This window comes from Orbicella faveolata, unplaced genomic scaffold (assembly GCF_042242905.1).
Source record: "Orbicella faveolata isolate gen_17 unplaced genomic scaffold, um_ofav_v1 contig_1, whole genome shotgun sequence".
Taxonomy (NCBI): domain Eukaryota; kingdom Metazoa; phylum Cnidaria; class Anthozoa; order Scleractinia; family Merulinidae; genus Orbicella; species Orbicella faveolata.
The window spans coordinates 3,733,384-3,758,650 of NW_028301536.1; the positions used below are offsets into that span (position 1 = coordinate 3,733,384).

The 25,267-nt window shown below is 37.0% G+C and overlaps 2 protein-coding genes and 2 long non-coding RNA genes across 7 annotated transcripts in view; 2 read left to right on the forward strand and 2 right to left on the reverse strand.

The window, feature by feature from the left end:
- The first annotated feature begins 47 nt into the window (after positions 1-47).
- LOC110052416 (uncharacterized) overlaps positions 48-25,267 on the forward strand; it is a 41,656-nt gene continuing 16,436 nt past the window's right edge. The window contains exons 1-8 of one of the 4 annotated variants that reach the window (XM_089285681.1): positions 48-200; positions 4,697-4,787; positions 9,461-9,491; positions 12,447-12,719; positions 14,679-14,738; positions 20,038-20,130; positions 20,786-20,836; positions 22,604-22,642. In XM_089285681.1, coding sequence (XP_089141807.1) covers positions 9,470-9,491; positions 12,447-12,719; positions 14,679-14,738; positions 20,038-20,130; positions 20,786-20,836; positions 22,604-22,642 — 538 coding nt within the window. In that variant the 5' untranslated portion in view covers positions 48-200; positions 4,697-4,787; positions 9,461-9,469. The remainder of the gene's footprint in view (positions 201-4,696; positions 4,788-9,460; positions 9,492-12,446; positions 12,720-14,678; positions 14,739-20,037; positions 20,131-20,785; positions 20,837-22,603; positions 22,643-25,267) is intronic. The other 3 variants (XM_089285677.1, XM_020758540.2, XM_020758541.2) reach the window with 3 other exon arrangements.
- On the reverse strand, positions 15,656-17,354 carry LOC149117751 (uncharacterized). Its single transcript, XR_016206215.1, has 2 exons — positions 17,218-17,354; positions 15,656-16,784 (listed from the first exon to the last, which is right to left on the reverse strand). It is a non-coding gene; the product is annotated as an uncharacterized LOC149117751 (long non-coding RNA).
- Positions 17,674-19,022, forward strand: LOC149117752 (uncharacterized). The gene is made up of 2 exons (XR_016206213.1): positions 17,674-17,811; positions 18,577-19,022. It is a non-coding gene; the product is annotated as an uncharacterized LOC149117752 (long non-coding RNA).
- LOC149117753 (uncharacterized) lies at positions 23,342-25,250 on the reverse strand. Its single transcript, XM_089285633.1, has one exon. It carries the CDS (start codon positions 24,750-24,752, stop codon positions 23,661-23,663), a length of 1,092 nt encoding a protein of 363 aa, XP_089141759.1. The 5' UTR covers positions 24,753-25,250; the 3' UTR covers positions 23,342-23,660.

The following is a 25,267-nucleotide window of genomic DNA, read 5'->3' on the forward strand; positions in this document are numbered from 1 at the left end:
TACACCACGTAACTACCAACCGCTGACAGACTGGTCCTTGAAGGCTCGAAATTAGCGGGAGCCGTCTGGGACGCCGTCTGGGCAAACCGGAACTAACTGTCAAAGTACCTTGGCAACGTGCAGTGCGAGGACAGTGCGACTTTGTAACAATAAAGAGAAGAAATTTGTGTCTCAATCCACAGTATTTCAGGCTGGAACTAGTAAGTATCGAAGCTTTCTCATGTTTGTTCTCATATCTTTTTAGAGCAGTGAAACAGGAACAGAGCTTCTCAAATTCAGTTGAACTCAGTCGTGCGGATCGCACATTCATTCCTTCCGATTGCATGGTTTATTCCTGTTGATGTGTATACTAGAAAATGTCTCACTACTTTCTGTAAGTTTTTAAACCCTTTTCAGGTGTTTTATATCTATCAACTGCGAACAGTAAACCAGTGCGTTTTATTAGGGCTCGAAATTGCGACCGATGCCGTCGCATTTGCGCGTCCGATCAAACAAATCTTGTTCGTAAAGTGAACAATACATTAAAGAGGGATTATAATTTGCCACTGCTGTTGTCTTATCAATTACATTTCTTTTTCTGTTTTTCTAAATGTATTAAATGGTTTGATATTTCCACTTACGTTCAGGATCGAACGCAAGTATTGTTTAATTAGTATTTCATATTTCTGAATATTTGACAGAATTAGAATGATTTCACAAACCCCGATTCTTATATGCTAATGTGCAAGAACGATAGAGCCAGCAGTTCTGAAGTGTACCGTTCTAATTTCGAGGTGGTTTCCCGCAAACACAAACAACAATGCTTCCACTGTTTGAATCTATTTTTAACTCATTCATGCGGAAGCAACGAATGAATTTGCCCGACCGAAAACATTCAAGATGGCGGACGGACGCTTTGTCACGAGCTCTTGGCTTCTGTTTCTTTTTCTTCTGTTATATATCATCTGCCTCTTCCAGGATAACAGGCATGACCTAATAACCGAATTTCAGCACCGTAAATTATGTGTTATGCCATCCTGTCGACTGAAAGTGGAAAGCTGGACATTCATCCACCGAAGGCCACGAGTCACAGCGTGGAAGACTGTTATGAATGTCTTAACACGGGTTAAAAGATCAAAGGCGACCACGGCTTACTACGATAATTCGACCTCGGCTTTCAGACCTATTTTACAACTGCTTCACGATGTGGAAACCAACCCTGGGCCCGCACTGAATTATTCTACAAATGGCGTCGGCAAAACAAATGGCAATGTGAGCATAGCACACCTAAATGTTCGCTCTCTCAAATGCCGAGATCATTACGTCCTTGTAAAAGAAACAGTGTTGGCCAACAGGTTCGATATATTTACTGTGTCCGAAACATGGCTCAACGGCACGGTTCAAGATTTGGAAATCGAAATCCCTGGTTATGTCATCCATCGTCTTGATCGTCAGAATAGCAGAGGCGGCGGCGTCTGTGCCTATGTTTCGCGAAATTTTAAAGTCGAGTACTTGAGTGATATATCATTTACCGCACCATCTGGTTTCCAGCAACTGTGGCTTAAAATCCAGGTCAAGAACACAAGATCGTTTATCGTTTGTACCGCGTATAGACCACCAAATACTCCACTGTCATGTTTTGACTCTGACTTAATTGAAACCTTTATTTATGCTTCGTCGTTTAATGTGCCTATCTACCTGCTTGGAGATATGAATTGTCGTCTTGAGAGAGACGACAATCCCGAGACGAAAGCCTTACTAAATTTTTGCCGCTCCTACAATCTCTCACAACTTATAACTAAGCCAACACGAGTAACGGAAACCACCAGCTCAATTTTGGACGTAATCCTAGCTTCAGATACTAAGCAAGTTCACAATGTTATGGTTCTGGAAAGCTCGATCAGCGACCACGACCTATTCTACATTACATTAAAACTAAAGAAAGAGCGCTCTAAACCTGTATATATCACTACCAGAAGCTACAAGCATTACAAGGCCGACACATTTCATGATGATATTGCAAAAGCACCGTGGTCAATAGTTGATGTTTTTGATGAGGTCGAGGATAAGCTTCACGTTTTCAATCTGCTTTTTTCTTCTATACTTGACGAACACGCTCTGATTAAAACCTTTAAAGTCCGCGGAAAGCCAAATCCATGTGTAACTGATAACATTCGTGCGCTGATGAAAACAAGAGACGATTGGCGCAAAGAAGCAAGAAAACGAAATGATCCTATGGCTTGGACGGCTTACAGAAACTTAAGACAGGAGGTTAAAAGAGAAATTAAAATTGCTGAACGAGAATTCTTCACAGAACAGATTCAAAGAAACCCAAGCAATACAAACAATATTTGGAAAGCAATCCGCCAAATAATTCCTAGAAAATCCAAATCCCAGTGAATCTTCAGCAAGGACAACAAAACTGTTGCAGATGAGTTTAATCAGTTTTTCGTTTCTGTTGGCCAGAGTTCCGTTGAAAAAATCCAGTCATTGGCTAATGAATGCAACATAACACTCAACCGAAATTATTTTGTCCCAAGACAATATCCTTCATGCGAGCAGTTTCATTCGAATACCGTAAGCAGTGGCGAGATTGAACGCATAATATCATCAATGCCATCAAACAAAGCCCCAGGGATCGACAAGATTTCTGTTCGTGTTTTGAAGGACTGCCTAAACCCGATTCTTCCAGTAATTACGTCTATTATCAACACTTCTATTGAAACATGCAAATTTCCTACAGTTTGGAAATTAACTGAAGTGACACCTCTCCATAAAGGTGGAAACCACGAATTGGCAAATAACAACAGACCAATTTCTCTTCTACCAGTTTTATCAAAAGTGTGTGAAAAGGTCGTACATAATCAATTCACTTCTTACTTGCATTTAAACGACAGGTTAACAAAGACCCAAAGCGGCAACAAAAAATGGCACTCAACCGAAACATCTGTCATAGAAACAACCGACACTATTCTTAAAGCGATAGACCAGAAGATGTTGACTTCGGTAGTCCTCTTAGACATGAGTAAGGCATTCGACAGCGTCAACCACGAAACCCTAATTTTGAAGTTGCGAGATGTAGGCGCCTCAGACCCAGTTATCCAGTGGTTTGGTAGCTACCTTAATGATAGACGACAAGTGGTTCGAATCCATTCAACATTGTCAGAGCCCTTGCCCATAGTCTGTGGCGTTCCGCAGGGAAGTATACTGGGACCACTTTTATTTAGCATTTACACAAATGATCTTTCTTCAGCACCACAGAATTGTAGCGTCCAGAGCTATGTGGACGACACTAAGCTAGTTATATCCTTCAAAATGAAAGATACTGTAAACGCCTTTGCTGACTTAAGAGTTGATTTGCATAGAATAGGCCAATGGTGTTCCAACAACCATTTATTGTTGAACCCAAGCAAAACTAAACTCATGGTGTTTGGCAGCAGGCAAATGCATTCCAGACTGGACACTCCCAGCCTCACCTTCATGGGAAGAGAACTCGTACCGGAGCACACCGCTAAAGATCTTGGGGTGATTTTGGACAAGAACCTGACCTATGACGAACACATTACCAAAACTGTCTCCTCCTGTATGTCTTGTCTCGGTCAAATAAGCCGCACAAAGCATGTTTTTGACAAATGCACCCTACTAACTATTATAAATACTTTAGTTTTTAGTAAACTTTTTTATTGTTCGAACGTGTGGGCGAATACATCAAAAAGTAATATAAATAAATTACAAGGTATTCAGAACTTTGCCGCTCGAATTGCGACCAGTACACACAAATATGATCACATCACACCAGTTTTAAAAGAGCTTAAATGGCTACCAGTCGCGACTCAGTTATATTTCAGGAGCGCTATCATGGCCTACAAATGTCTAACATCCCGCGTGCCGGAGTATCTGTCTTCCCAGTTCAGTAAGCGAGGAGAAATAAGCGGACGTGCCACAAGAAGTTCACAAATGCTGAACATTCCTCTTTTTAAGTCTGCCAGTGGTCAGAGAACGTTCTACTACAGAACAGTCAGTATCTGGAACTCCATGGATAGCTCTCTAAAAACTCTCGAGAAAGTATCTGCTTTTAAGTTTTATCTTAAACGTAAACTTATTAAGGATTTTATAGATTCCTAATTCTAGTTAATTAATCTTAATGAATCTTAGAGTTTTTAAGTAGTTTTAAATTATTATTGTATTGTCTTTGAAAAGCCTCTAAAGGGAAAGTCAATAAAGTATGTATGTATGTATGTAATGAGTATCGTGAAGGAGCAAATGTAGACGGAAATTTGTGGACAGAAGTTTGCAGACGGAACCCCTGCCCCGTTCGGCTCAATAAAAGTCCAAATAAACTTTGATGTTACATAATCAGCTTGTGTAGTTCGATTCATTCTATCACCTTTCAGGCATAGTCATAATGTAAAGTGTTTGATAATTAGCATGCATTGTCCCGCAAGTGCAAATATATGCAGAGACGCTTCTAGAACTTTCTATTATTTACATAAGCATAAAAACTTGTAGGTTTAGCTCGAGATTTTATTCATTATCAGTGTGTGTGTAAGCAATAAAACTTTTGCCATCCGGAGTAGTTAACACAATAAACAAGTACAAAGATTATGAAAAAATGTTTGTATGGTGTAATAAGTAAATTTTAACATCAAGTCAGAGTTTTGCAACCTCTGAAAATTGCAATATGGATTAAGAAACCGCAATGTTCCCATTCATCTAGGGGACCCTAAATGGGTTATTTTAACACACGATACCAGGGAGGGAGTCATCAGGCAGCCATATTGGTTAAACAAATATTTGCTTTTGTTTTAGTAAGTAATCATTGCTTTATTACTATGCTTTTCCTTTAGAACTCTTCAACATAAAATGTACACATCAATCATAGGGGCCAAGACACTGTAGTCTCACCATACCATTTCTTCGAGCTCCAATTTCAAGAATTCTGATGCTCGCTCGAACAAAAACTGCCATACATGTTCAATCTGCCTTAAATCAGCCATACATACCACAGAACAATCTCTTATTAAATGTTGCTTGACATGGCTACCATTCACATAAGATCAACAACAGGCAATGTGATTGGGTTGATAACGACAAAGCTGGTTTGGAAGTTTAAATTATAATGAAAAGGGAAACTATGACTTCATCATCCTCGGCGAGGTGGAGAAATGTTCCAAGAAGAAATAAGATTTTTATACTCACTTTTATATCAATTTATGGACTAGTATTATCTTATCTTAGTGACTTCACGAAAGTAAGCAAAAGAGTTCATACTTGTTACACTCTAATAATAGCCTACTTTTAGAAGTTTCACAGGAATTACAATGTATGCCCAACAGTCATGGCAGTAGGTATTTTACTTTTGCTGCTCTAGCTCTATGGAACAGCCTCCCAGTTTACCTGTGTGTTGTGAGACCACTTAGTGTTTTTAAAAGCAAACTTAAGGTTATTCCCCAGAATTGCATTTCGCATCCCTACTGCGCATAATTTCATGCGTGATTAGCGCGTGCGCAGTAAAAAATGGTGACTTTCTCTTTATAACTGGACCTCACCATGGAGGTAAATCGTCATTTTCTTGCAAAGGAGTATGGTGACCTGTCATTTTTTTTCTATTGTTTTGAATTGAGTAATAAATTTCTCTGTGTAAAATAAATATGGACCAATTCTCAGTGTAGAACAAAAAGCAATCATTGGAAACGTGAATTTAGCAAGTAATCGTGACTACAATCATGGTGCTATTATAAGGATTTACATGGGTATAAACAAGGTGCTGTCGCTCCTAAACGAACATGAGGACCCCTCATTTTTATTTCAAAATTTAAGTTCCTATAATATAAACAATCAATAGGCAAAGTTTCACAAAAATCTCAGTGCAGGTTCTATTTCAGTGGAATGACCTTAAGGCATTTTTGTTTGGGTCAGCGTTTTAATGTATATCTTTTTTATTTCCTATTTATAAATAACTTTACTGGTATATATTTTTCTTATTTAGTCTTTGATGAATTTTTTTGTAAGCCACTATTGATCAGTGTATTTAAATAATGTTATAAAAATTATTATTTAACAACATTATCATTTAACTAGATATCCTTAATTAATATTTCACAAAGTATCCAATGCCACCAGAAAATAACCTTAATCAGCCACGTGCTACTTATGATTATTTGGTTACAGAAATATTCCCATGTGGAGACACTCTCTCTTTGGTTTGACATTGATCCATCATCTGTTGTCCACATTGAAAATTCTTCCAGAACTTTGGTGCTACTTTCAAAATCAAAAAACCTTGCCCTTTCTCCATAAATGAAGAAATTGTATGGGAAATAAGGAAGAATTTCCCAATGTAGTGGGTGCAATTAAGACACCACACCACATGAGATCTATCAACCTCTAATTGAACCAGAGCAGCCATTCTACGGTGGCTATCGGCACTATCACTGTATGAATACTGAACTAGTGATGGACAGTGAAGGACATATCTGCTTTGTTCAGGCTGGATTCCTAGGGAGCACACATGATGTGGTTTCCTTTCGACTGATGGAACCAGAGTATTGGGCTAGGGTGCAATACTGACACCTGTAAGAGCTAACCAGATGCCTTTATTAAATAACAGGGACAGATGGCGAACGTGAAGGTTTAAAATGCTTCTCTCTAAGGGGAGGGTAAAAATAGAACATGTTTTTAAGGAAATGAAAACCTACAAAGCGAAAGGCCAGATTTGGCGGCACCCACGCTGGCTTATAGGTTATGCCTGTGTGTGTGGAGTTAGTTGCTCTTTTATCTGAAAGAAGAGTGAGACTCTTCAAAACAGTCTAGAAGATATGGTAAAATGTATCTTCAACAGTTCTCCACAAATGGGCACACGTTCTATTTACGTACTGAACAGTAGATATTAAGACACAGTAATTTTGAATGCTAAAACAAAATTAGTTCTTGTTTGGGCATGTTTATGGGTGTGCACATAGTAATCATTTATTTCTCAACGTTTCCAAGAGGCATCTGGAATGTGAACACAAATTGCATCTAGATCTGTTCAATGAAAAAGAGTTTAAAACCATTGTGTTTATTTGTCTCACATGTGGGAGTTTTATCTTTTTGTACACACTCATTAGCTTTTGAGGATTCTAATTAGCATATAAGAATTGGGGTTTGTGAAATCACTCTAGCGTGTGTGTTTTGGTGACTTTTTACCTATATAAGGACACTTTGTGATGTTTGTCATAAGGAATTTGAATCTCATTAGTGTTCAATCCTGGACATATCTGGATATTTCATGTTTTGTTGTCTGCACTATTGATATTTTTGGACCTCAATAGGCCAATGAGTTAACTTGCTTGAAGATTGCCCTTGGGTGAAGCTAGAGGGTGAGGAAAGCCAAGGTTGACTTGTGGCCATTCTACCTGATAAGTCAAACTCCAGCCTGCCAACTGAAACCTTTTATTTAAGGTTTATGTCTTTTAGGGTTCAGGAAGCAACTATACATGTACATTGTAATATATGGAAGGATATGCAACATCAAATTATTAAGCTGATAAGTTTAATTAATAGACCATTTTACAGTTGTCTGCTCAGTGACCTGGCCTTTGGATGGCAGCAAGGCTGGAGTTGACCTTGTTTTGATACAGACCTCACTGCTTTTGTCATGTAAATGCACCTAGTTAGCATCAGTACAACTTGTTTTAAACCACAAAAGCAGTGAGGTCTGTATCAAAACAAGGTCAACTCCAGCCTCGCTGTCATCCAAAGGCCAGGTCACTGAGCAGACAACTGTAAAATGGTCTATTGAAGATTGGAGCTACATTTTTATGAATCTCTTGCAAAATCCAAATTTTTTGATCACTCAAGTCTCTCTTATAACAAAAAACTACAATGCCAGATTAAACTTGTCTGACACGATTAACAGCGTGATCTTTAATTTCATTTGGCAGGGTAAACTCCCTAAAATTAAGAGAATGACAATAGTTGGTGAAAAAAATAAAGGCAGATTAAAAATGAGCGACTTTGAAGTAATGAACTAAAGTAATGGATTAAAAGAATGTGCCAAAATTCCGACTCCTCCTGGAAAACTCTTATCGAACATTTCTTCAGGGAACACGGCGGTCTTTCTTTCTTATTAAACTGTAGATATGATGTTAAGTTACTAAATTTGAATAATGTACATACAACCCTTCTACCATGCAATAATAAAGTACTGGCAAGAAAACAACCCATTATCTTAGAAGACAATACACACAAGCAAAACGAAATTATCTGGAACAGTAAAAACATTTTAATAGACATGATCTATTTAAAACAATGGCATCGAACTGGACTCCTGTACATAAAAATTAATGACCTGCTTGACGAAAATTTTAACTTCCTATCATGTGACAAATTTCAACAAATCTTTCAGCTTCATGTGCCGTTTACAGCCTACTATGGTTTAATAAGCACCATTCCACCAAGCTGGAGATGTACAATCAAACACACTGAAATCGCAATTGAAAATGACAATGTGTCACAAGAACCTCCTCTGTCTAAGAATTTCGCCACCTGTGCTGTCTATGGAGCGATTATAGACCACTACTCCCAACCCCCAACTGCTGAACCAAAATTACTACAATATGGTTTCTTGAAAGAATGCAAGTTTATAACTTCCCCTTTGTTACCACGCTCGAAACAAAGCTCCAAATTTTTCAACATAAAATTATCCACAACATACTTCCAACTAGGTGTTCCCTTTTCCATATGAAGCTATGCGATTCTGAAATCTGTCAGCTATGCAAAATGCAACCGCAAGCATTGCCTCACTTATTTTACCTCTTCTGTAATTTCCAATTTCTGGTCTGCATTTCAAAATTGGTGGTTTGAAAAACATAAAAACATAATAACTCTTGCTGAACGTAATATCCTTTTTGGTTGGCATAATAACACCACAGAATCAAAAGACATTTTAAACTATGTCACCTTGGTGGCCAAGTATTATGTCTTTTATACTATCCAAGACAGCGATGATGTACCCTTTGACGGCTTTCCTTCTTTACTTAAGAACAAATTAAATACTTCACAACAAATAGCAGTTAAAAATAAACCTCTGACAATTTCAACAAAAAGTGGAAAGACTTTATTTGAGTTTTTTCATTTTACTTACTCAGTTAAGTGATTAGTTAATTTAAATAATTCTTAATTTAGTAATTGTTTCTTTTCTTTTTTTTGCAACGTACCTACTCAAAATGTTGTACTTTGTAATAGTTTGTAATTCTGTTTTTTGGAATTTTTTGTAACACACATCATTACCTTCTGTATTATCTTTTGTATCTCCTATCTCCTATTGTCCTATTGTAGTTCATGTTGATTAATAATACTGATAATAATACAATTAAAAAAAAACACACACTTAAGGGCAAGGGAATTATCCCTGAGCTGATCCACAGAAAGATGAATTATTTATCTGACATAATTACCTAACTTTTAAGCAATGAACTTTCATTCTTTCTTTTTGCAGATTTAAGACATGGCTACCAAACGAAAGACAGGTAAGGCAACCTTGTTAGCCTCTCCTTAGCTATGTATACTGAAGTACAACAGAAGTGTTGACAAGATTTATGACCTTGCCTCCATCATTCCCCTGTCACCAATTCAATGTTGAGTTTCCAACAAAGTTTGAATCTCATGAGGAGTTGAACATTAAAAGGAGGAGGTGTCTGAAATTTAATAATGAGGTTAAAAACATCAAATTATGGTGATGAAATAATTATGTAAAGATGGTTAATTTTAAAGATTAGCATACTTTGTCACAGGAAATGTTCAGATTAAGCCAAAGTTCAAAAGCAAAGTTTCACTGTTATAACTTTTTCATTTTGTAATTAAAAGTTATCTAGATTTTTTTTATTTTGTAGGTTATCTAAACTTATTTATCTATGGACCTGTAACTGCACAAAAAAATATAGTCGCATTGAATTTTATGTTTTGTTAAAAATTATGTATTTTAGTATTGGTCAGTGTGAAATGCAGACTCCAGACTGCAGACTGTGCAGACCAGGGGTAATATGCCCGGGGGTGGGGGAAAAATTTCAAGTCACGCCCACAAAGCAAGATGTTGGTACCTCTTAGGGGTTCTTTTCAAACTTTCCGACGAGCACCCCTGTCCTTTTTATGTTGGAGTTCCTCCCCCACCCCCCTCCCTCCCGCCCAGGGTAACAGGCAGACTGAGGGTAAAATGCAGACTGCAGACTGTAGACTTTTACATTTCCATCATTGAGAGCTAATCGTAAACAGGTTAACTGGAGCATTATTTAGGCTAACTGCAGTGATATTCAGGCTACCTGGAGTGCAGACTTTCACTATAATTATGGTCAGCGCTCGATAATGGAAGTAACGCAATAGACCAATTTCAAGATCATATTAAAATTCAGCCTAAAACCTCAGCACAAGGCTCTGGGGAATAACTAAAGAGTTTGTGGGGTTTATTACCCAGAGCCTCGCATGGAGGTCTATTGTTTTAGGCTGGATTTTAATGTATCGAAATTGGTCTATTTTATTGCAGCTCAGATATAAATGTAAGCAAACTGCACGTACGCAATTTATAGGCGTCTATTTTGTGTATACACGTATGTCCATACACATGTGTATGTGCGTATGAACCACTGTTAGACAAACAAAGGACATTTCTGGGAATGAATAAGCGTCAGGCTTTAACATGAAATTTGCATATTGTGAAAATGTCAATGAAAGCTATCATATTTCCAATTTTCGACGGCTTCGCAAATTCACTGACTGTTTATTAACACTTGCTTAATCTTTAGCTGCCAAACAATTGGGAAGAAAAATGAAACAGTCACTTGAACTCCTTATTTTAACTCATGTTTTTTCATTTACCAAATAATGTTTACTTTGCAGTTTATGGCTGTGAACAACTCACCAGCTGGGCATTAAGAATTATTTTGTAAATCTCAATTAGTCGTCACATCTTTTAAGCAAAATAACTGTCTTTAACTTAACATTAATTCCCAGTTAATTTTGAGAATAGGATTGAAACTCTGTCTGAAACTTTTTTATTTCAAGTTGGTTTTGATTATGCGAATGGCAGTTGAGTTCCCCTGGCTTCATACATTTTGGACGTGATGGAATGCTCATATTAGCAACCCAAATAAAACAAAAACAACATTCTCCAGCAAAAGCAGGTTTGCTTTGTTGCAATCTGTCAAGCCATTGAAAACAACAGTGACCTGTTAAGAAAAGAAGAAACAAGTTGAACACAAAATGTATGTCAGCGCATACATACTAAGATCGCACAACTGCGTGATTTTGTTTGCACTACGTAAAAAGCTCGATAAGCCACTGGGACACTGTACTTTGAAACACTGTATCCAGGTACTTGATACTGATAATTTTAAGCAATTCTATGCCAAAGTTACAAAAGACATTTTTATTAAACAAGTAGACTTTGATGCAATGTGTCTTCAAACGCAAAGCAAGAATGTGACAGCTATTTTAAATTTTATCAAAATTATAGAATTATTTTATTAGAATTTTAAATTATTAGAATTGTAGAATTATATTATTGTTATTGTTATTATTATTACTGTACATAGTTCTGTTTTTAGTGTAAACACAACCCCAAAAGCAAACCTATTACTTTAAACTAAATCGTGTGTAAATAATGGGTTGTTGTTGTTGTTGTTGAGGCATATACACTTGTGTCTATGTACGTATGCATATACACGTTTGCGACTGACGTGAATTATCTCGATCAAATATGTATCAAGGAAATTTATTCTTCATGTAATATGTGGCTTTTTGAAAGCTGCTCCCGCGACCTGACATGGTCAGTTTCTTGAAACTCTTTTACTTTCCTGTTGGTTAAATCTAGGATCATGCAATCAGACTGAGTGTAATTAAACATTTATTTAGTAAGAGATTTTTAATAAGAAACTTTATTTATATGTACACTAGCTGACGAAATATGCATGTGAAATTAAAATTAAACATGAATGGATGATTGTACAAAATAATGAGCTAAAAGCTCACTCTGAACTGGAAATATAATGTTAATTTTATAGCAATTTCAGATGTATACATTTGTAAGAAACCAATAAAAAGCAATCCACGACCATAGCTGGTCGTATATTATAAATAATATTAATATTAAATTAATAGACCACTCATTAATTATGAGGATAGATCTGTTTATTTACGTTCTGTAAATAAATGTTCTTAGTTTTTAAATGAAATCTGTGTGGGCAGCAAGCCTAAATTCCTGTTGTAAAAGAATGAGTGGAAAATTTAATTTTTTTTACAAAATAATAATGAACCTTGAAGCTTGTGTCGTCGAGCAGCATTACATGTAGGTGTTATGAATAAATTTCATGTTTTCATGGAAAGGATAGATGCTGTTTTTATCACTTTGATATAGATCATGAATCTAAATTAAAAAAACAGTATTCAACTGATTGGATAAATACAAGCTTCTCCTCTTTTGACACACACAGATGAGTTTAGTTTTAAAGAAGGCCAACCTGGTGACAGTGACCTTGATGAGTTTGCATCAAAGATTGGTGCATTGAAGTGGGAGAAGCTAGGACTTCAACTTAAAATTAGTCAGAATGTACTGGATACAATTAAAGCTAATGAAGGTGATAAACCACATGCGATGCTACTTCACTGGAGAAATACAACAACTTCCAGGAGACCTTATGAAGAACTCTACCGTGCTCTTTGCCATGAGAGAGTTGGTCTGAACAACCCGGCCAAACAATTTTGTTGTAAGGAACTACATGATACATTTTTTTACAGCGTGACTACTTGAACCATGGCATGTAGGAGAAAACTAATTAACTGATCATAATGTTGTTGAGAACATGGATGCAGGGCGTGAAGTTCCTATTTTTCCTTCTTTTTCCTATTTTTTGGCCTGCTTCCTATTTCCTCCTATTTTTTCAAGAAATTCCTTTTTTTTCCTATTTTATATAGCCTTTCTCTTTGTGCATGGAAACGTTGTGAAATAGTTGAGATAAAATTCTCAGTGACTAAAGTGATAAATTTTACAAAAAACTCAATGTCAAACAGACTCGATCATATTCATCTGAAACTTGTGGTAGCATTCAAGGGGTTCTAGGAGGTGCATCCATAACTTTAGTGACAGTGAACTTTGATATTGTCCTTAATCAGTGCAACCACAGTTTTAAACAATTCCCTGTGTTTACCTCTTTATCTCACACCATTCCCACTTATGAAGGGAAAAAGCATCCCGGGAATGTGGCTGTAAATTAAAGACATCTTGTGAAGTTCCATGAAATTTAAAAATAAGCTATGGGCTTACAATTTGCTTAACTTCCGTTTCAGGTGTCCTTATTTTTAGGGAGGGCCTCTGTGTATATGGGCGTGTTATTAATTTTTCAGATGGAAATTTAAGTTTCAGAAATGTTTGGATTATATTTCAAAGGGATCAGAGCATACTCAACTTGAATACACTGTATTGGCCAAACTGAAACTACTCAACAGTTAAGACTGAAAACTAACCAATCAAAACTAATGACAAAGTTTCCTGAGAGGTCAGCAACATTTACAACTTTGTTAAGCATTGATTTTATTTTTGGTGGAACTATTGTTCGTGTTCTTTAACGTTACTGGTTCGTTTATGAAAAAGATTACTACATCCTTTGTTTTCACTTTCATTTTCAATTAATATGTTTTCATTGGTTAAATACAGGGGTTTCAATAAGGGTGGGGTACAGGGCAAATTGACTGGCTGTGAGGATGATTTTGCCCACCTGGTTTGACCATCTAGAGGAAAGTTTTTCTTAGAATGTTCAAAGGTCAGTTTGAAAAGTTTTGCCTGCTTGTGAAAACCAGTTGCTCTCCTGACGAAAATGTTAATGAAACCCCTGCCAAATGGCATGGTTCAAGGAGTCGCACTGCACCTACAGCAAGAGAAGCCACATAATAGTAGTAATAATACTAATAATACTAACAAGTGGTATTATTATATGGCTGTGTCTCACAAGGACTGGGAACTACCGAATTCACGAATTTGATTGGCTGAAATCAATATAGACCATGGTCTATATTTTCCCATCTAGACCGACATCTAGACCGGTTTCATTTTGCGTTGAAAAAGTAGCAAACTAAAATACAAAAATGTTGACCATTTTCTTTCATTTTCTTCTCAATCATTTATGGAAGTGCCAAAAAGCCTGATGACAAAAAAAAAAGTAGAGAAGACGAGCAAATTTCAGCCGGTTTAAGTTAAGCTCATCGCCGTTCCCAAGCAAAATGTCAGCTAGTACAAACCAGTTACATTAAACAATTAAAGTTTTCTTCTTTGCCATATAATAAACATCTTATTAACTGAGCTAAGTCGGTCTGTATGGGAGAATCTTGACCTCGGTCGTGTGAACAGAGCTCACTGCGTTCGGTCTGTACTCACGACCTCTGTCAAGATTGTCCCATACAGACCTTCTGCTCGGTTAATAAGAGCTAAATAATAATTATTACAATAATAAAATGCTATGTGCCAGTTTAAAAGCTTAGAACTTTAATATAGGGTTTTTACTGGTACAGTGCTTTAAGACCGTTAAAGGTTGAATAGAATAAGGTCTACATGTAGGTCAAAAAATCATGTTTGGTGCAAAACAGGTCCTTTAAGTGGTAATATTAATTTTCACTGACCTGGTTATTGAAATTATTTGTTGTATTTTAAATATTTGTGGGGATTTTTATAGGTGTTGAAATGGGTCCTGCATCGAAGGCTCCAAAAACTGTCAGCAAGGAGAAAAACAAAGGTGACTGTGATTGATTGCTTCTTTTAAGAATGGCCATGTTCAGATACAATTAAGCTCTTTGTATATTTTTGCCTTACTGTGTGCAAGCTTGATCAGTAAGAGTTAACAAAATAGAGCATGTTTTTTAGGATACACCATTGCATGACCCTTTCAAGAAGTATTTAAACTAGATTTGTTTTATAAAGCTGTTGTATGGGAAGGGCACTGTTTCCTTTTCATTGTACATTGGTAAGCCGCATTCAGGAACTGGTCAATTCTTTCAGAAAGGTTTCACAACAGAAAGCAAGAACGCAAACAACTAAACAGTGTCATCTTAAAGTCTGGCAAATAAATGCTACAAAGTAAATGTGTTGTTCTCATTACACACACTCAATGATTTCCAGTGGAACGACTGCGTGTAATTTTTGACGAAACATAAAATCTACTGCATGTAATCTAGCCACACATTTCCCCTGCGAAATGAATTCCCAGTAGTCTGGGAATTCCTAGGAATTCCTAGGAATTCCTAGGAATTCCAAATTATTCCAAGACATGCAAATTATGCTTTATCCAAGACCTTGGAATTTCTGGGAATATTTGGGAATAGTGGAAGTATGACTGGGAATTATTGGGAATTCCTAGGAATTCCAAGTTATTCCAAGCCATGCAAATTATGCTTAATCCAAGACCTTGGAATTTCTGGGAATATTTGGGAATAGTGAAAAGTATGACTGGGAATTATTGGGAATTCCTAGGAACTCCTATTACTTCCCAGACTGTTTTAAAAAATGTTTTTGGAATATCTAGGAGTTTTTGGGAATAGCTAAATCACATGAAATATTGCTGGAAATTTCTATAAATTTCCCAAAATGTCAAAATTAAAGATGAACTCAGTGCATGAATCAGTTTCTGTGAATTAGTAAAAATCAACACGATCATTTCTCTGTAGTTCCATACCTTTTTATTGTTGTCAAGCTCCAAGATAATTATTTCCAGACAAATGTACATTAATTCCAGTTTAAGTCTGACAACTCAACATAAAACTATAGCACTGATAATATTGCTTTTTAGATCCAACATGATTTGTTAGTGTATATGTGCCTGTATGGACCCATAAATCAAACACCCAGAGTTTAACTGATAGAAAAATAGATGCTCTTAGATTTGATAAATAGATTAAGCAAAAAATTCTGTCATCATAAATGAATATATATTATTTACAATTTCAATAAAACCAAAAGTATATATATGCACGTATATATTTAATATAATTGTAGATTCACACACATACCCATCACAGCCCACTGTTGAACAATTTTTGACTTGATCCTGTATGACTTTAGGAAAAAGAGGAAGACATCTCTCACAGATGTCATAAATGAAAAGCTCACAGTTTCCACACACTTGCTGTACATTTGTAAAACTGTACTGTGACATTCTCTGGACAAATTACCGGTAGTTTCATTTAAACAAGGATATCTTTAGCAGCCTCTCATTGTCATACAATGTCTTGAAATTAAGGCCAGAATAGCCATACAGGCATATTCTTTGGCAGAAAATGTTTTTTTCTTGGGAACCATTAGTTTCACTTTCATCAGGGGAGTCCAGTGAATGGTCATCAGTGTCAGAGTTCTCAATTTCTTCAGAGGAGTCGGAACTGAAACTTCAACATCATTATCTGAATCACTGTCAGTGGACAAATCTGAGTTGTTGTGTATTACATCAATTGGTATTTTTGTAGTCTTTTCAGGTATTGGCAACTCAATTTTATCAAATGCTTCTGTGAAACTTCAATTCTTGCATAAAGGTTCACTCCATAATCCATCAAAGTCATCCACAACATTTTTGCCAACAGCCATCTCACTCAGGTGAGCCGAAAACTGTGAGGTGTTCTGTTCATGGTGTTGGAAATGATATCCAGGAAAAAGGGATGCAAGAGAGGGAGATGACGTCAACTGGCCTGTGAAGACTGCTTTAAGCGATTTATGTGGTCGACTCTTGTAGATTTTGGTATGGGTATAGTGGGATCATCAATATGTTTCTTGTATTTCCTTGTCCTCGCGGTCACTTTAATTCATGACACAACAAAATCAAAAGAATCAAAAAGATTATGAGTTAGTGGGAAACAAATAAATAACTGACATAAATAAATGACAATGCAAATAAAAAAAACCTACATCTTGATGTACTGAAAAGACGTTAGATCTCATATCATGCTAATCCTTATAAATAATTCAAAGGAAAAAATGACAAGCATCGCAAATTTATACTTGCTGCATTGTGCTGACTGGGTGTTGAAATAGATTTGGTGGACTAATACAACAAGCTTAAGCTCATTTCGCAGAATTTATCTCGTTTCCTCAGGTCGATCTGAAACCTTTTAGGTGAATTTCGGCTTTTGGGGTTTTTAAAGAGCACACAATGCATTGCTTAGTTTGATTTATAATTTACAATTATAGGTTATCATAACAGAAAATCCCTATAAAATTGGATTCCTTACCTTTGCAGTGAACTTGATTCAAGTGCCTCATGATCCTTTATCTTGACAACCGTCGGGAACAGATCAACCAGTTAAAGTACGTTCCATTTTCCTCCTTGATTTATTCGTAAAAAGTTTGTGTAGTTTTTTCCTTTTGAAGCAAGACCCATCTTTCAAAAGACCACCAAAACAGCGTGGAAAGGGCCATCGAAAGCGACTGGTCTGGCAACCTCGTTGCCAGTCTCTCTCTCCTTCTTCTCCCGTTTCCATTCTCTCCTCAACTGATCAACTGAACCAATCACAGCACGCGAATTTTCACGTGACTATCCTCGTGACTGAACGTGACAAAGATCGCGTTATTAATTCTCTTTTGGCGCCCATCTTTGAATTCAGCGTTAACGGCTGATCGCTCGTGCGTTTTAGTAGATTTCACTTCCAAAATTTTATCAGAATGGTTTTCGCTGCGGTCCTCTGACCAGAAGAAAACAGCGTGAGTGTCATTAACGAGAAACAAGTTATTCTTGGCGAAGATTTGGAGTTAAAAGAAAGTCTTACTGTGGATGTTTCAACGGGGAAGAATTCAAAGGACAGATTAGCCGTATACAAAATTATTTGGTGAGTAATCGAATTCAAGTAACCTTATATTATACAAAGTAAATTCTTGTATTTAGACAAAAGCTTTTGAATGAACTTTATCATCACGAATCATACACGAGTGGATCACTCAGTCATGGCATGAAATGAATTCTGGCTAAAGCAAAGTTGAAACAATTTAGGTTGCCCAGTGTGCGTGCCTAAACAATTTGATTTGCGAGTAACAAGTTTCTCTCGCCTCACTTGTTCAAACGAAATAAATATAGCAGTTCTCTCTGATCCCAGTCAAAGTTCTTGACAAAAACTCCAATGAGGCAGCCAGTGTGCATGAGTTTGATATGTCTCCTGTGTGTTTCAGCCTGACTGTATGGCAATCCGTGTTGATCTTCAATTTTTGTCCATCTGTATATTCTTTTGTGTTTACTCTATTATTTAAATGTTCCTTAAATGTTTTAAGTGTCTTTTTTAGTATTTCTAATGTCTAAATTTGGCTAAAAACCGTGATATACACAGTGTATCCTCCAATTCAAGAGTTGTTGATACACTTATAGAGGAAGGAAAACCTTGATTTAATCTACTGTAAGCTCAAGATTTATGTAACATATTTATCAATAGTATACAAGCACCTTCCATTATCAAGTCTTCTCTTTTAACATTTCAACCAGCTTACAGTCAGGTCTTAATTAGCTGCGTGTATTAAACTGTGAGCACATAAATATTTGGATCTCAGTCTTACAGTACCTCATATATATCGCAATGTACTGTATTTTTTTAATTTTGTTTTAGGTGTCATACAACAAAGATGAAGATGAAGAGGCCAGCTGTTGACAGCGTAATTAGAGGGCAACAAAAGAAGCTGCGGAAACAAAAGAAATAACTGAACAGGAGCTAAGTTTGCCCAAACTCAGCCTTTTTTAATTTTAAGGATTGTTTCAGTTTTGTTCTTATAATTGATTCCTTACATTCATGAAAATCCAGATTTGTTCCACATAATAACAATAATTTGAGCTAAAATCTTGTGTATGGAAAATTGTTGGATTTGTAAACCAAAAAAGTAAGTAAATTATCTGAAAAAGTTCTCTTTTTATCAAACATGTAAAAGTTTGACCTTCATATCTGTTTTCAGTTTTACTTTTAATTCTTGGTGTAATAAAAAAGAAACAGGATAATTATTCTAATGACTTATGTTTAAATTCATGAAAACCAATGTAATAAACCATTGATTTAAAGCCTGTTTGATGTGGTATCAGTGACTTTATTTGTTATTTTAATGCTGGGCATTAATCATCAAAATTTTGTCTGGCCTACAAATGATACAAAATTCCCAGTTTTTCTCAGATTTTCCAAAAAATTCCAACCTATTCTCAAAAAATCCTACAAATTCCAAGTTATTCCCAGAAATTCCTAGGAATTTTTGAGAATTTTAAGGAATTTTCAAGGTGAGTATATTTCAGTTGGAATTCCTAGGAATTCCTAGGAATTCCAAGTCAGCTCTATGTAAACTTGGAATTCCTAGGAATTCCTGGGAATTCCGAGTCCGAATTACCGTGAAAATTCACACCTTAGATTCCTAGGAATTCCTAGGAATTCTTAGGAATTCCTAGGAATTTTTTCCTAGGAATTCTTAGGAAATTCCTAGGAATTCCTAGGAATTCTTAAAGTTATCTCACAAGGGTTGCTTGTATTTGCAAGTAATATGCATGTAATGCTGGCATTTCTAAAGTTGGCCCGTACTGTGATCAGTCAAAACTAATGACAGAGTTTTCTGAGAGGTCTGCGAAATGTTGCTCTTTAAACCCTGAACCATTTTTAGTCATCAGGGGGGAGTCACCAGATGGATCATAGTGTTATTGTCAGCCTGGAACTATTGTTTGTATGCTTAAACTTTATTGGTTTGTTTATGGAAAAAGTCACCATCCTTAGGCTTGATGTTCTCAATTTCATTGCCCAATTATGTTTTGATTGGTTAACTTTAATTTGTTCCAAAATTGGCTTGGCTCAAGTATTCACACTGTAACTACAACAAGAGAAGCCACATAATATTAAAAGCTTAGAACTTCAATTTAGGGTATTTACTTGTACAGTGCATTTAACTGTTAAAGGTCAGGAACAGAATAAGATCTATGTTCAAAACTCTTGTTTGGCACAGAACAGGTCCTTTAATTGGTAATGTTAATTTTCACTGACCTCAGTTATTGAAATTACATGCATTTGTTGTCTTTTAAATATTTGTGGTTCTTTGTATAGGTGTTGAAATGAGTCCTGCAGCTAAGTCTCTGAAAACTCGTAGCAATAAGGGAAAGACTCGGACTACAGAGAGCAAGCAGCAGATGAAGAAAGGTGACTGATCAACTGTTTGTTTTAAGAGTGGCCATGTTCACATACAAAGCTCTTTTTAGGCATTAATGCCATGCAATGCTGTGTACAAACTCAATAAGAGTTAAATACAAATACAGTGAAAACCTGCATGTAAGAACTTGTATTTTGGGGTAGTTAATGACAATTTACATGTAATAGGTTCTTAATTTCTATGAAGGAGATAACTTGTATAGTTCTTGATTACCAGGAAAATAAATAAACTTGGGTTGGGTCCTTATGGATTAATAGAGTGTTTAATTTATTCACAACTATAAAATGTGTATAATTTCTTGTAACATAAATTTGCATTTTCAAAGTCACACTTGGTTGAAATGTTTATCATAATTTAAACATAACCCACAGTTATTAGAACCTGCTTGATCTTGCTTGACTAAACAGGTTCTTACATTTTTATGTTTTGAAAAATAAAACTTCTACCAGCAGTTTCTTAATCCACTGGTTCCTAACACACAGGTTTTTTTCTTTATGCACTAATGCTGGTAACAAGAGAAAATACTCTGATCATTTAAATTCTAAAGCATTCAACTGTATAATTACTCATGTATCCCATTATGAGTTACTGTGTGTAGTAACTGTGAATTGTTTGTATTGACTCCAAGGATTTCTCACAAAACAGGTACCAAGAGAACACGAGCTAAAGCACTCGAAGAGGAGAAAAAGGCTGAGGGTAACTGTTAGTTACTACTTAAACAATAGAGTGTGTGCATTGTCACACAATGAAAAATAAAATCAAAAACCATTCAGTGGATAAAATCAAGAAATTGTGATATTATAGATGATAAATAAAGAAGACAGTTCTCCAAGTTTAAGGTGTGTGCATTGTCCCAAAGTTGAGATATTCGTTTAAATGTTCCGCGCAAAATTATAGAGCCTAGTATGGAGCTGTGGGTAACCCGAAAACACTGACCCCGGTCCGCGGACCCCCACTACGGACTGGGTCCGCGGACTTCCTATGGACCGGTCCACAGACTACCCCTACAAACCCCCTGTACGGACCACCCCACAAAATATAATAAAAATTAGAAATAAATACTTCATTTATGGATTGTCTAATAGATTACTCATGTCAGCAAATTTTTGAGTATTACACTGTCCAAATGTAATTAACACACCCCCCTCCCCTTCCAAAAAAAGCCTATAAGCTTTTTTCAGGGTAAGGTGATGCCGATGTCAAAAAGAAGGAAAATTGTTACCTTGCATTCGTGGCTCAATCTGGCTACGGAAAACGTGTTTTTAGGTTGTTCAAGCTTGTTTGCATCTGTAATTGCGCTGAGTAAATTTTGAAGCCTGGAACGAGTTCACAAATCCACGTGAGAATGGGCTGAACAAAATGGTGGAGGGGAAAGGGCACAAATTCCAAGGCTTCCCGGAGGCTTCCTGGAGGCTTCCTGGAGGCTTTCACTGTCTTTCATATACAGTATGACCACAGCAAAGGAAATGGCAATGTGTCATGATACAACTTGCACCAGAGCTTGAACCCCAAGAATGTTACATTTGTAAAATGTAACGAAAACGTTTGAAATTTCGCCGACACGATCTATTAGACAACCGATAACTGAAATATGTATTTCTTTTTTTTCATTCTAATTTGGGGATGGTCCGTAGACGGGGTCCATAGGGGTAGTCCATGGACCAGTCCATAGGAAGTCCACTGACCCGGTCCGTAGTGGGGGTCCGCAGACCAGGGCTCAGTGTTTCCGGGTTACCCATGGAGCCGCCATATTGGAGGACCTCCTTAGTCCTCCACAAGCACTTTTCCTATTACTGTAACTCCTAAAAGGCTAAAAATCATGAGATAAGTGTATATTTTTCAACAAACGCCATCTTAGCTTCATGTCACGCACCGCCATGACTCCGAAATTCAAGTGCGCTAGTTTCCAAACGAAGGACATTATTGAGCTGGAAAGTTGTAAACAGATACAAATTTAGTACCTCTTATGCCTGATGACGATAAAACCTTTAGAGGCTCTTTAGGTTTGGATTTGAGAATTTGATGACGTCATGTGAACACACTCCATACTGTTCATTTTTAAGTTTAAACCCACTGTCCCTGCTGCGAGCCAAATTCAAACTATCAAGATAAACACTGGAACCCTGATGGTACAAACAATAAAACGAGGCTTGTTAGCATTTTGTACACAGGCAGACCAAGTCAACATATGGTGTAAGTGAAAATGAGCATGCTTAACAAAATAGAGCATGTTTTTAGCATATGTGTAAGTTATATCTTTGTATAATCCTTTCAAGAGTTATTTAAAGATTTGTTTTGTAAAGCAGTTGTATGGGAAGGGCACTGTTTCCTTTTGGATAATCTGAATTTTTTATTGCTAAAAAAATGCCACTGTACCTACTGATGTTTTATGAAAGAAAATATTTTATCCAGTTGTTGTGATGTTTGTTGATCATTCTGTTTTTTTTTACTCCACAACAACAGAACCACCTGAAGCAGTCAAAGAGGAGAAAAAGGCCCAAGGTGACTGCTATTCTCTATTTTCCAATTCCACATAATTGACACTCTGTTTGCCCCCCCTCCCCCCTCCCTTCCTGTCCATTTTTGTGCAAACTATTGTTGTGAAATGCTTTTGGGAGGTCTGCATATTCCCAAGAGCATTTCAGAACAACAGTTTGCACAAAAATGGGAGGGGGAACAGAATGGATTCATGGAGAATTGGAAAATACATAACTGATTTTAACTTGTAAATGCTGTATGTTGTACTTTGTAACTGAAATCCCAGAGTTCACACTAATCCTGAAAATTATGGAACACTTCTGGAATTTTAGAATTTTTTTTTAGGGCCGTGGAAACTACTTTAAAATCTTTTTTCTCCCCACTTAATCCTTCTGGAATAACAGCTAGACTGATTTCAGAATACCCTGCTCACTTTCAACTTCTACATAACGAGCTTTAAGGCGCGAAAAAATTTATGCAAATTAGTCTGACGGTAGATTGAATCTACCGTCAACCAATTAAGACCTGTAACATAAGAACGCAGTTCTCACATTCTCCTGACCAAGAATATAACTGATATAATTAGTTAATGGGATTTTCGGTAACACCTCATGCATTGATAAATTCCCACGAGCACACGCAGTGTACGTGATAAAACCACAGCGCGAGGATTCTCGTCTAGTTCGCGTGAAAAGTTTTTTTGGAATAGCCGGCCATTCACGCTTTTCTTGCAATTGAGCCCCTTCCCCTGTTTCAAAGACTAACGTAACATTAAACAAATCACGATAAATTTAAGCAAATACACATCATCAAAGACAGCATAAATTTGTTTGTGTGCTAAGGGCATTTATTGCACAGTAAAACACCAACAATTCGTGTCGTCATATTGAAATATACCATCGTCCATCAGTCTTGACAGTTCTAATAGGCTAATAATACTGAAAGCGAGTTATGGAAAAAATGAAAATTCGTCAATTCATGCTAATCGGCTGGAATTGTTCGCAGTATAACAATGTGTAACAATTGATTGAAAGTCCCGTGTCTATAGAACAGCAGCAAATTCATTTAATGATGGGCGCTTTGCTGGATCGTCAGAGGTTAATTTCTTCGCCACTTTCAGAGAAAGCGCTGTTGCGGTAGGCAATAAATTTAAAATTTTCAGCGCAATCTTTCCGAAAGAAAAGACATCAGAAGCTACACTTTGCTGTCCTTTTCCACTAACAATTTCTGGCGCGATATGTGGGTAAGACCGCCGGTATTCTTCTTGTGCGGAAGGTGACAAATCCATCAATGGTTTTGGGTTGGCAATGCGTCGCGCTTTCCCAAAATCAATAATTACGGGATTCCATTGTTCTCCAGGTTTTTCCAGCACAACGTTGTTTGATTTGATGTCGTTATGAACAACACCGGCTTTGTGCATATGATTGAGAGCGTCCATTATTTTTTTCAGAATTCCTATCCAAGAAGGCTTGTCAAGTGTCCCCTTTTTGATAACCTTGTGTAATGTTGAACAAGAGTTGTTCTGGCCATGGAACTGAGTTATCAGTCGCAGCGGCAGTGATTTAGTGATAACTCCAAACAGTAAAGGCAGTCCACGGTGGTCACCGAGCTGGCCAATCATTTGAGCCTCTCTGAGAACTTCTTGCTTTATCTCATCCTGTGACCTTGACTGCCGAGGCTCAAATTCTTTTACTGCTACCGAAATCCCTCTGTAGTAGGCCAGGTAACACGTGCCAAAAGATCCACAGCCCAAAAAAATTTCTGATCTCACTACTTCCGAAGGATTTATCTCTTTCAATGGTGCAGATACCCGGGTTCGAGCCTCGTCCGATTTCTTGGTTTTGGAGGTTGATCCAAGAACATCTACCACGACCGGGCTTTTCTTTGCTTCACAATGCTTGGCCGGTTTTGGCTCAGCAAAACCTTGCTCTGGCTCGGGAAGCTGACAGCTCATGGACGGTCGCACTGCTTCGGCAACAACTGCAGGTTTAGCTTCTGACTCGCGAGCAAGCTCAACAGCATTCTTGAGACATTTGGCTTTCGCCTTCTTATTCCTCCATCGTTTCTTTGCTTCAATCCGAATGCCTTTCATTTTCTCTCTGTCTACGAGTTTCTTCCGCTTGTTTCTCGCCATTCTCCTTGCTTCCAACACCCACAGAAATGAAAGGAGATTGAGACGAGCACGAAATGCAAAATGCGTTCAAAGAGCAGCATACGATCAAATCTTACTCAGGAGCAAATGCTACAATCATGTTTTCCGGCTCTTATTGATCCTTTGTTCCGGCGTGTGAGAACTATAATCCCTTTCAAAAAGATCGAGGGTCTGCTGTGGGGTAGTGGGAGTCGACAGTTCTCAAACAAAAAGTTTAGTAAATATAGAAACTGAAGAAATGTGCTGCAATATTTTCGAGAAAACAAAAACAGCGATCAGGAACCCGAAGAATATCATCCAACTAACGTTGCACTACTTTTCACAGCAAAGAGATAAAGAAGTTATTCAGTGCCCCCTCCCCCAATAAAATACTAATTGTCTGTTCCGAATCATTTGTGTGATTGTGCCAAACTGACAGATGTCATTCCATTTCCCCTACTTGGCAAAGCCCTCTTTTCGCAACACAACATTGTGTATAATCACAGAGCTACATTCAA